Source organism: Colletotrichum jinshuiense, chromosome 3 (assembly GCF_051148585.1).
Source record: "Colletotrichum jinshuiense chromosome 3, complete sequence".
NCBI classification, from domain to species: Eukaryota; Fungi; Ascomycota; class Sordariomycetes; order Glomerellales; family Glomerellaceae; genus Colletotrichum; species Colletotrichum jinshuiense.
In genome coordinates this window covers 1,660,423-1,672,102 of record NC_139310.1, presented here as the reverse complement: position 1 = coordinate 1,672,102, position 11,680 = coordinate 1,660,423, and the positions used below count along the sequence as shown (strand labels likewise).

The 11,680-nt window shown below is 55.9% G+C and overlaps 1 protein-coding gene across 1 annotated transcript; it reads left to right on the top strand.

Annotated features, from left to right (window-relative positions):
* Positions 1–8,509: 8,509 nt before the first annotated feature.
* EsH8_III_000481 (uncharacterized protein) lies at positions 8,510–11,680 on the top strand (the record flags this gene model as incomplete). Its single annotated transcript, XM_083262206.1, has 1 exon — positions 8,510–11,680. One exon carries the CDS (start codon positions 8,510–8,512, stop codon positions 11,678–11,680), a length of 3,171 nt encoding a protein of 1,056 aa, XP_083122693.1.

The following is an 11,680-nucleotide window of genomic DNA, read 5'->3' as shown; positions in this document are numbered from 1 at the left end:
TGCTCTACTGGTGCTACCCACAAGGCCCCCTTCAAAGTCTTGTCTCGGCATGTTAGCGCAGGGAGCTACTCCAACGTCTTTTTCTTCTGCAGCTACCTGCCCGCAAAGGGTTTTGCGGAGATTGGGTGGAGTTTCACCACAGCTACAGAGTACCACTCATCGCTTGCCCTGTGCTGAAGGAATCTTGCTGGTTACAGGCAAGACGACACGGAGCAAGCCATCTGACAGGACCCGTCACGTCTCATATTCTCCATTACTGCTTGCTCTCAAGCGTTATCCCGCCTAACCTCACTTGGATCAGGCAGGCCGTTTTCTGATTTGGGCTGGTTTCGCTGGGCAAAGCGGGCTGGTTTGAATGTTTGAGGGAAGCCAAAGTACTCTACTTAGCGGGTACATGCACCATTTTCGATGTCCCTTTGACCACATCTTGCCCGTTGAAACATGAGCACTTGCTTGGATACTCCCACCCCACTCTCGACTGTCTTGTCCGGCTCTGTGATTCGGGGAAACCCACCAGAGACACACCCAGAGCTCTTCAGATTGAATACAGTACGGGCCTTCTGGGCTGAATAGCTGCTTGCCGAGCTCTCGCTTGGGGTCCGAACAACCGAGGTGGCTTTCTTGTCATCTGCAAATCTGCAAAGCGGCGCTGATGCAACGTTCTTCGCAGCCAAGGTTGTGTGTTGCGACAACCCAAGACACAGCACGCAAGCCGAGCATGCAAACGCAAGATGATAACCAGCATCACTGTCTCTACTTTTTCCCCCTTCATCTTTTGCCCCCAACATAGGCTGGGGGCGTCGGTGCCGCCTCCGCGGGGGGCCGGACAGGCAAGCAGCGTGTGCTGATCTACCCTGCTAGCGACGGTCCGTCGCACTCCTTTTGTAGGGTGTGTGGCTTGCCTGGTTCTTGTCAACCAAACCCAAAAACGGTGGGTTCGATACGGATGCGAGCGGGCAACAGGACGAAGCACTCAGAGGTGCTGACAGAGAGAGAGGGGAGAGATCTGACCTGACCCTTTGGCCAGGATGGGGCCTGTCCTTCGTCACTTCTCTCTCTCAATCTCGAATGTTTGAGGGCGCCGTTCCAGTAAAGCCGAATGAGTTCTCCCCCCACTTCCGGAGCCTCGTGCGCGCGATGACCACCTGCCTACCCCACAACTCGCACTCCCATACAACCACGGTTCCCTACCCAGCTTGCATCTCCGGTTCCCTGCGGCATGATTATCTCTAGCAAATCGCAATATCCAAGTACCTGCCCGTACCTCTCTCTGTGTCCATGGTCCCCGCCGGGTACGTTCGATTGCGGCAAATCGCTGATTATCATATGACGGAGGAAATGCAACTTTGAAGTGGCAGTGAAATTCATCGGCATCAATTGCAGGCATACATGGTCTATGTTCCAGTATGGTTTGTTGATAATGTGCCAGGAACGAGAACGAGGCTTAAGCTGCCAATGGAAAACAAGCCACCTACCTAACCACGCAAAAAGGTACTGCGTACGCGTGTTGCTTTCTTGTCTTGCAGCTAGCTGTTGGATTCTACCTGTTGCGGCCGCCACGTCACTCCATGATGAATCCTTACTGCCTTTGACGAAGAGGACGAGGATCAGAATGGCGAAGTAAAGAGCACAGCACAGCACAGCATTGCTTTGGGCTCTAGGGGGAACGTCCTGCATGCGTGCATGACAGACAGCCTGCTCTCGAACCATTTCCTCCTTCTTTTGTTTTTTTTTGTATGGGTTGTTTTGCCCAGACTTATTTCGGGAGAAGGGGGTTGGGGGGCTCAGTAAGTTGGGCTCCTTTTTTTTTCTTTCTTTCTTTCTTTCTTTCTGTACGCGGCCACGCAGCATACCCTGATTGCACGGCGGCCGGGCGACGACTAATCCATACCAATGGATCGTTCGTTACGAAGCCAAGGTGGAGGAACGCGGCAGACAATCCCAACGGGGTGGGCGAGCAGATACATCTAATTTTACACCCTGTCCTTGTCCACAACAACACATCGTAAAGACACTCGCTTGAAAGACCGTCGATGCATTGAGTGGTCCTTTTTCATTTTCCGAGGGAGGGGAGGGAACCAAAAATAAAAATAAAATAAACAACAATATTTGTGAGTCACGGATGGAACGGAGAGAGATGTGGAGGATGAGGCAAAATAGCAGAACCCTGCGTCCGGCGCTCTCTCTCTCTCTCTCTCTCTCTCTCTCAATCTCAATCCCTCGTAGGGTCTGGTCCGGTTCCACTCGATGCTAATACCTTGAGGAATGGCGGGCAATGTATGTTTGAGCTTTCGCTCGTTTGCATCCACATGGTATTTGATGGCCATGCCTAGCCGGATCGTACATGTGTAGCTGTAGTCATATGTCCGGTTTGATACCCTCTCCGGTCCTGGTGGACCAACACCCAGACAGTTGACATCTGCCTCCTCGCTGTATGACCTTGAGACGACCCAGCAGAACTCTAATCACCAGCTTGTGTTGCATCCTGTGGCAGTAGCGTGTGGCTGATCATTGCAGGTCCGTGGCACACACACATACACAAACATACACACACAGCCAAAGGCGGACCAGCGAGGATTGAGAAAAGGGCCCTGATCATCTAAGAGTCCGAGTGAACGTCAAGCCGTTTGATTGGTGTCCCTTTCCCGTCAAATCAAGCCCGTCCACGATGCCGTGGAAACCCCCAAGGTTAGCAATGAGCCGTCGTTGATGAGTACCCTGTCTTGCCCCGGTGCGAGACGGTGAGACCTGATCAACAGAGCCGCTCCAGGGATGCCATCTTGTTTGGACATGGCTCCTGGGGCCGTTGCAGCCAACGCAGGCTCCGCGCCCCCCTCCCCCCGCCCATGGGATTTCCACCGACCAAACATGGGATTATGAACGTGTTGCGGAATTTCGATGGCAGATCGCTGTAGGTTACCAGCGAAACCAGCAAAGCAACGAGAGTGGGCAGAATATCCGTTCGTGTGTGCCGGGCTCTTAGCGCCGGCGCAGGTGACGTTGGGGGTGTTCCCTGCTTGGTTCCTTTGGTGTTTCCCAGCGTGTCGACTTGACAGTTACCCGATGCACTCATCCGCGTACTCGTTCCACATGGTATGTTTGATTGGGAAGATGACGATGCTGTGCTGAGGTAATGAGGAGATGAGCCCTTCTCGGCGCACCGAGATATGGGGCGTGGGAGCACCGGCTGTCTTGCCTCGAAGGAGGGTTAGGCTGCTGGTTGCGGCGCTCTCGGAGGAGAATCCCTGTCGAGCGGCGCTAACAGAGCTGGCGATGGCCCTCGGTGACAGGATGGACCAAGGATGGAGGAGAGTGCCCGGTCATGGGCATAATGGTGTTATCACCACAATCACGAACAGTGGAGGATAACTGATGAAAGCGTTTGTATGTCTGGCTGGTGGGTAGGTGGATTTTTCCCTTTTTTTCGAGGGTTATTTGATTGCTGTTCAGCATGTCTCAAGTGTGCCCACCGTGGTAGGCTTGCCAGATAGTAGCCACTGTGTAGTGACGAACGATAGCTCGGGTCCGTTCCATGTTTCCGCGCTAAGCTGGCATATTCAGCACCGGTTGTATCGTACGTACTCCAGCATGCTGTGCCGCTGGGCGCGTTGCTTATGCCCCCCACGGCCGCGTGCGACGATCGGCTGACCAGACCGTCCGAGTGCGGGTAGCGCAAGGCGCGCAATCTGATTCTGTGCAGAAATGTAGACGGATGTGCGGGCAGCTTGGCAAGAAACACCTGCCACCAGGGCGGATGGGTGGTTGGATGGCGATGACAATAATAGCAGTGACCAGCATCAGCAAGCAAGCAGCAACTCAACAACACCAAACGTTGGAATGCAGCCGGGTCAACCAGGTACGCGGAGTGGTGATGAGCAGGCACTCGACCGCCGATCCCGCGTCGAAACGAGCATATCCCACTGACAAGCAGAATGAATCAAAGGGCGGGAGTTGCATAGTTTGCCTTTGTAGCAGCCCGGAGCAAGGTTAAGTGAGGTCAGCTGGACATGACAAAGGAGAGAGTTGCGGGGACGAGAGCTCGAGGTTCCCTGACGAGAGTGAGGAGCGAAAGAAAAAAAAAAAGCCGGAGGCTCGGCACGCGAGGCAAATGAGACGAGACGAGACAAGGCTTTCCTTCCCACTGCTAAGTGACAGGCAATGAGCAACGAGCAATGAGCATTGAGCCATCAGCCGTGAGCTATGAGCAGTACAAGCACGAAGCACAACGCATCAACCGACTGACCATGGCGCCTGCCCCCGCAAGAAAGAAGGCAGCCCGGAAATGGGCGTCGACGTAATGAGCCTGGGGGTAAACAGGACACCGATTACGCACCCTCGGCACCTGTTTTTTTTTTTTTTTTTGCGGAGGACAAAACATGGGATCATCATGTCAGTCTGACCTCACAGGCCTTTCGTCACCGTCACCAACCAAACCCAAAGCCAGGAGGGGGTGGTACCTCTTGCGAGTTGGTGCAACACCACAAGCGGCGTACTCTGTACCATCGCCAGGTATCTCTCGCCATGGAGGATGAAGCTCGGCCCAAGGCAGGTTTGTTCCTTGCCATTGCGTGTACCCTTTTTTTTTTTGTTGTGCGCCCAGCCTTCCTTTCGTGGTCTCTTGAGTCGAGGGGCGCCCGAGCATTGACCTTTCATCTCCCAGCGCAAGGTACGCAGCGCGGCATAGGTTCCTGACCCTATCCATCCTCGACAGGAACTAGGCGGTACACGGTGACCTTTGCTATACGTACGTGGCAAGGTCGGTCTGTACCTCGCAGGCTCGAGATGAGGTGCTCGCTCACCTCACCTCACGTACAGTACTCTGTAGGCCCGGTACATTATAATGTGCCTGGATAATGGATGGATGGGCATGGTGCGCATGTCTGCCGTCACCTTGGGACCTTTGGAACTTTGAACATATCAGCTTTCCATGCACCGCAACGGTCGGGTTGCACAAGACAGGGCAGGGCAGGGCAGGGCAGGCGAGGCAACGTAAGGCGAGGCGGACAAGGCAGTGTAAAAAGCAAGACAATCATGTATGTCTTGGACAAGGCAACATCAAGTTTATTCTTACTGCCGTGCATCCTGTGTTGGGGGCATGCTAGCCCGGGGCGAGGTTATTCGTTCAAGGGGGACCAGACGGACTCAGCCCCTGAAGAGGAGGCGAATGAGGTGGAAATATGGTGAGATAGATGGAGCCGGTGTGCCACAGCGAGCCACTGTAGGACGGGTTGTATGAGGTGAGCGCTGTTGCTGGCGGCCTGTGTCTTTCTTGTTGGTGCAGTGTCTCTCATGAGCCGTCCTCCCACCCTCCCTCCTTTTCCATGCCAGCGGGACCCCTGTCTGATCGAGAGCGGTGCACATGGCGTTGTACCCGGTCGGTACAGTACCTTGGGTGCGCTCCTTGGACCAGCCTTGACCCTGATCCTTACTCGGAGAGTCGTTCCTGGGATTGGAATTGTTCTTTTTCCTTCTACTTCAGGCCTCCCTTGGGTTCCCCAGAGCCCGTTTGCCTGTCCAAAGCCTACGAGGGGAGGAGGGGAGTTTAGAAGGGTACGTAGCTGGCTCTCCCCTTGTTCTGAAGGCGGCCACCCTTGGCCGTGGGCCGCCCGAGTGAGAGTTCCTGAAGGTTTCCCCCCTCTCTCTTCTTTTTTTCCTTTTCTTCATCTGTGGTTGTAATTTTTTTTTTTTTTTTGGTTGGGAGTTGTTTACCCCCCCCCCCCCCCCCCCCCCTTTCTGCCTCCTCTGGGGGACCTCTCTTCACCTATGGCCCTGTCCTCACCGGGTTTCTCGTCCCTCCCTACCTGTCCGTCCCTCTCTCTCTCTTTCTCTCTGTCTGCCGGGTCCCCGTACAGAGTACCGTACAGTCTATCCATTCGTCAACCTCCCTAATCCCACGCCCTTTTCTCTCTCTTTCTAGGTTGCACCCCCACCCCTCGTCTCCTCTCCTCTCTCTCTTCCTCCCCCAGCTCGAGGCTCGCATCCCTGGTTTCTGCCCAGTTCCCCATTTTCTCTACGTCGTTGCTGCATTGCGGTGTCGACCTTTTTGCCCTGCAGCGGTGCAGCCCTTCCGCTCCCAATTTCGAGCCCTTTCCCTGACCCCTGTCGGTTTTTTTGCCCCCCCAAGGCCATCCCAGGGCCAGGGCGCGAGCAAAGCCCAGGGGCCATGTTAATGTCCCATTTACATGTCCCATTCATAAGGCAGGTAGGTAGGTACCTTTTGCCTGGCGTCTCCATCTCGGCCCTGTGTCCTCCACCCCAGTCCAATCCAGCCCAGCAGCAGCCCAGCGTCTCCGCCTACCGACTTTTTTAGAATGGGAGAGAGGAAAACAGACTCTCAGAGACACAGCGACGCTCGGTAGAGGTGACGGATAGTGACGGACGTGGGGCTACCTTGGCCGGTGCCGGTACGTACTCTACCCCGAACGGCTTAGCGCTGTCCCCCGGCTCACGCCCCGTCGCCCTCCCATTTCCCCATTTGCCTTCGTCCTTCGTATCCGCTTTTTATTTATTTTTTTCCCACTGTCCCGCCGGCCCTGCCTGACACCTCTGCAGAGTGTGTGCCCCTTTGCGGGTGTGCGCGCGTATCCTTCGCATTCCTCGTCCGGTCCTCCTCATTACCCACGAACCTTTGGCCTTACACCATCTGTCTCCCCAGTGCCTACCTCGCCCTACACGCTCCTCCCACCCCGTGCATGTAGTGTACGTATCCCGCCGTACACCCTGCGACTGAAGGGTACTTGCCCACGCCGCGGACGCTACTTGGAGTACCACCCACCCGGGCACCCATCTTGGCTCGCTCCCGTTTTACCTTCACACCTTCCCTGCAAACACACGCCAACCAACTCGCCCTCTTGCTCTCTCTCTCTCTCTCTTTCTCTGTGTGTCTCTCTCTACGTGTGGGTGTGGGTGTGTGTGTCACTCGCTCGCTCATTCTGGTGGCCCTGTCCGTCACTCTATTCCCTTCCTCTGACTACCTCTCTCTCGCTCGCTACCTTGCTCTCCCCAGTACATCTGGGTTCGTAATGAGGTACTCTTGCTCGTTTCCCTTCGTTTCCACCCCTTCCTGACCCTGTCATTTTTTTGTGCTGGCCTTGCCCTTACTCCAAAATAAAGCTCTTGGCTGTGCCTCCTTCCCGCTCCGTCTGCTCATAATTTCCCGGGCCCCCAACTGCCACTCCCGCCCACATAAGACTTGACTGCCACCACACTCCCAATCGTCCGTTAGCCAGTCTCATGCGCACTCTTACTACACCACCAACTACCACCACCGACGACTAACCTGCAACACACCTCGCCGGCTCAACTACATAACAAGACCCAGCAACCTGCCTCCTGCACCCACGCAGCACACGGCAAACAGTTCTTCAGACGAAGAAAACGAGATTCACTTTCTAGCCGACAAGTCTCCTTGTTGACTCACCTTCAACTGCAGCTTCGCGTCTTGCGCCCCGCGCACCCTTCCGAGGAGCCAGCAGTCTCTTTGCGCCGAACCACCACCCACCCGATCTACGTTCGATTCTCTGCCGGACACGAGCCTGCGCAACCTGGAACCGGATCCCCAATCAGCTGGTAAGGCAGCCAGGGAAGAAGAAAAGAAAAAACGAACGAGCATCCGCTGCGGGAGCACTGCATTGTGCGTTGACAGTCCCATCGGTCCCGTTTCCCCCAGCCTGGAAATAGGCCCGAACCAGCGACTTGCATACCATCTGCCACATCATACTTGCCCTTTGGCAGTGTGCCATTGCAGTACTTCTTAGGCCCGCCTGTTTCGAGCCCCCAAAGCCAGAGGCAGGAACTCGGAGACGAAGGACGGACAACTGCGGCCACAATTGGCCCAATCCAACACTGCCCGTCCGCCCTGTCACGCCTGACTTTGGTCGCCTGCAGTGTCGGTACCAGTACGAACTTGGCGACCACTACCCGCGCCATTACCTACCACCCGCGTGGTCTACCAGGTCCTTTGGTGCGCCGCATCGCATCGCACCGCGGCGATCACCAGTCCCCCAACGGTGCTTCCCTCTTGAAGCAATCACTACCTGCTAGATAGCCACCCCGTGTGTGTCTGTGGAACGCCCACCTCTATATCTCTGGATCGACCTCTCCCACGCCTTCCCCGCATTCTCTATCCCTCTCCGGGCCGTTCCACACGACCACCTCTTCAAGGATGCCGTCTCCAACAGCCATTATTTCTCTATAAACGCCAGATCATCCACCTTGGATCTCGCTGGGGACCTCTCCAAACCTGCGAGTAGCGAAAGCTACCCCCACGACCAACATGTCCCCTACGTCTACTTCTACACAAAACATTCCAACACCCTCACCTCTGTTCAAACCTACCATGACACCTCAGACCGCACAGTTCAGGCGCACACGCCCAAGCCATGTACAGACAAACCTCCCCTCCAACACACAATACCAACACAACCACCACCAACAACAGCAACAACAATCCACCATACCAGCCTCTGCGTCCTCGGTGGCTTCAAGCTCCCAACAGGGCTCCCCCATCATGTCTCCCGAGCCCGCCGTCATGACGAGCAACAGCTCTATCCAAGCATCTCCCGAGCAGCGTGGACGTGAGCTTGTTGATGACCAGTTCTCAACAGGCTCCTTCCAACTGCCCGAGCCGGTTATCTCCAGGAAAACAAGCGACAACTCGCTTGGCCAGACCCTCGTCGGCAGCCCCAGTGCCATGTCCGAAGCTGTAAGCAAAGGCAACAACATAATCAGGCGCCTTTCCAACCGAGCCACTGCCAGGTTCACACGACGCAGGACATCTTCCGCGGCCCCCAACAGCCGTGATGGCAGCGTCGGCCCTGGCATGCTTCGACGAAGAAGCGACAGCAACAACACGGCCCCGCCCGACCTTGCCGCGTATAGCGACTCGGACGACGAGTTTGTGGACGAAATGGACGATCTTCGGTCTTTGATCGGCGGCCTGGATGGGGCTCTCCGAGAGTCGTCCTCGAATAGCACAACCGCGTCTCTCGCCGGCTCCACCTCCCCCTCCAACACGACCGCTGGTCCTGTGATTCCTTTCCAGCTGCTCAAGGGCACCTGGATCAGGAAGGTCTCGAAGAAGAACTGGAAAAAGCGCTTTATCCTGGTCCTCGAGCCAGACGCAGCCAAGATCTCGTGGGACAAGAACAGGCCACACAAGTGCCTCTACATTGACGATATCAAGGAGATAAGGATAGGCTCCGATATCCGACAATACCGCATCGACTATGGTGTGCCGGAAACCGAGGAGTCCCGTTGGTTCTCCATCATGTACGCCGTCCCCGACAAGTCCAAGACAAAGATGATGCACCTCGTCGCCGATGACGCTAGCACCTTCTACAACTGGGTGACCACCCTGGAAGCCATCTCAAAACATCGACAAGACCTTATGGCATCTCTGATGGCTTTCAACGACCGAGCCATTCGTGACTACTGGCTTAACGAGATGACCAAGCAGGGCGGCGAGAAGCCCCTTTCCCTTGACGATGGAGACATTGACTTTGAAGGGGTTCAGCGGGTGTGCCGGAATCTTCACATTCATGCTTCGCCCAGTCAATTGCGCGCTAAATTCCATGCCGCTGATGTCACCAACACGGGTCGTCTGAACTTTTTCGAATTCCAGACTTTTGTGGGGTACATGAAACGGCGTGACGACATTCGACAGATTTATTACCAGAACACAGCGACCCCGGAGACTGGCCTTACGGTCAAGGAGTTCTTGGACTTTTTGCGTAACGTCCAGGGAGAGGATGTCGACAGCGACCTTTCCGCCTGGGAAGCGTTGTACAGCAAGTTCGCTCGCAAGTTCAGGGCCAAGGACGCGGACAAGTTGGACGCGACACAAACCGACGGCCCGAAGATGAGCGATGCGGCTTTCGCGGCGTTCCTCACCTCCACCTATAACCTCCCCGTTCATAAGGAACCCAAGGAATACACCCTTGACCGGCCGTTGAACGAGTACTTCGTTTCCAGCTCCCACAACACGTACCTGATGGGACGACAAGTCGCGGGCTTGTCCAGCGTCGAGGGCTACATCTCAGCACTAGCTCGCGGGTGCCGCTGTGTCGAGGTCGACTGCTGGGATGGAGCCGACGGCCAGCCCACTGTTAACCATGGCAGGACCCTCACCACCTCGATAAGTTTCCAGGAGACCATGACGACGATTAACAAGTACGCCTTCGTCAAGACCCGCTACCCCCTTTGGATCTCTCTCGAGGTTCATTGCAACCCCCAGCAACAGGCAGAAATGGCTCGCATCATCAAGGAAACCTTTGGTGCCCGGCTCGTTACCGAGCCTTTGGACCCTTCTTCCGACAGGCTCCCCTCCCCGGAGCAGCTTAAAGAGCGAGTCTTGATCAAGGTTAAGCGCCCGCAGCCGAAGGAGGAGCCCAAGCCCGTAGTGGAAGCGACCGGCCGCCGACGTGGCAACAGCCTGACGTCTCCGTACCCGAAACCCGTACAGCTCGACAACAGCATCATCCCCTCCCAGTCCCTGCCCCAGAGCCCCATTCTGAGCCCCAGCCACTCGTCTCGCCGACTGGTGAGCAAAAGCCGCGTCAACACCATCACCGAGGGCGAGGTGCAAGACGCCTTGAGCAGCAGCACGAGCGACAATGACAGTGCTGGTGAGCGGGTTCCTGCGAGGAGGTCGTCGAACAAGACTGTCAAGGTTCTAGGAGATCTGGGTGTGTACTGTGCCGGTGTCAAGTTCGGCGGGTTCGACGCCCCTGATGCCAAGGCGTACAACCACATCTTCTCGTTCATGGAGTCGAGTTTCCAAAGGAACAGTCGTTCCAAGGAGGAGAGAAGAGCTATCGAGCGCCACAACATGCGGTACCTCATGCGTGTTTACCCCGACCGCACTCGAATCACCTCGAACAACTTCAACCCCGTCACGTACTGGCGCAAAGGCGTGCAGATGGCAGCCCTTAACTGGCAAACATTCGACTTGGGCATGCAGCTCAACCAGGCCATGTACGAAAGCGGCACTGACAGATCCGGGTACGTGCTCAAGCCTAGTGAGCTCCGCGAGATCAAGTTGATGCCCCCTGAATGGTCCGGCCTGAGAGAACGCCAAGAGGTCACCTTCACCATCGACGTGATCTCGGCTCAGCAGCTCATGCGACCGAACGGCATGCCCACCAACAAGACTGTCGACCCTTACGTTGAAGTCGAGGTATTTCACTCCAGCGACAAGAGAGACAAGAAGGATGTGGATCCCACCATGGCTTCGGTCTCGGATTCGCCTCTCAAGTTCCGAACCCGCGTTATCCCGGAAAACGGATTCAATCCTATCTTCGATGGCAAGTTCACCTTTAAGGTTACCACCAAGTTCCCTGAACTCATCTTCGTTCGCTGGTCTGTCAAGCTCTCCCACAACGGCGAGAGCTACAACGACCGACCGCCCGTTGCAACACACACTGCCAAGCTGAACGGTCTTAAGCGCGGCTACCGCACACTTCCACTCTTCGACCACAACGGCGAACAGTATCTTTTCTCCACCCTTTTCTGCCGCGTCAACGTCGATTCCGTCCAGACTGTCTTCCTGGACGACGATGCCTCGGAGCCCAACGGCACCCGCAGGCCCCGCGGAGTCGGACGAGTCTCCAACATATTCGGCACTCGATCTAACAACATCAGCCCCAAGTCCAGCATGGACAAGTCGAGCTATGAAGGCTAG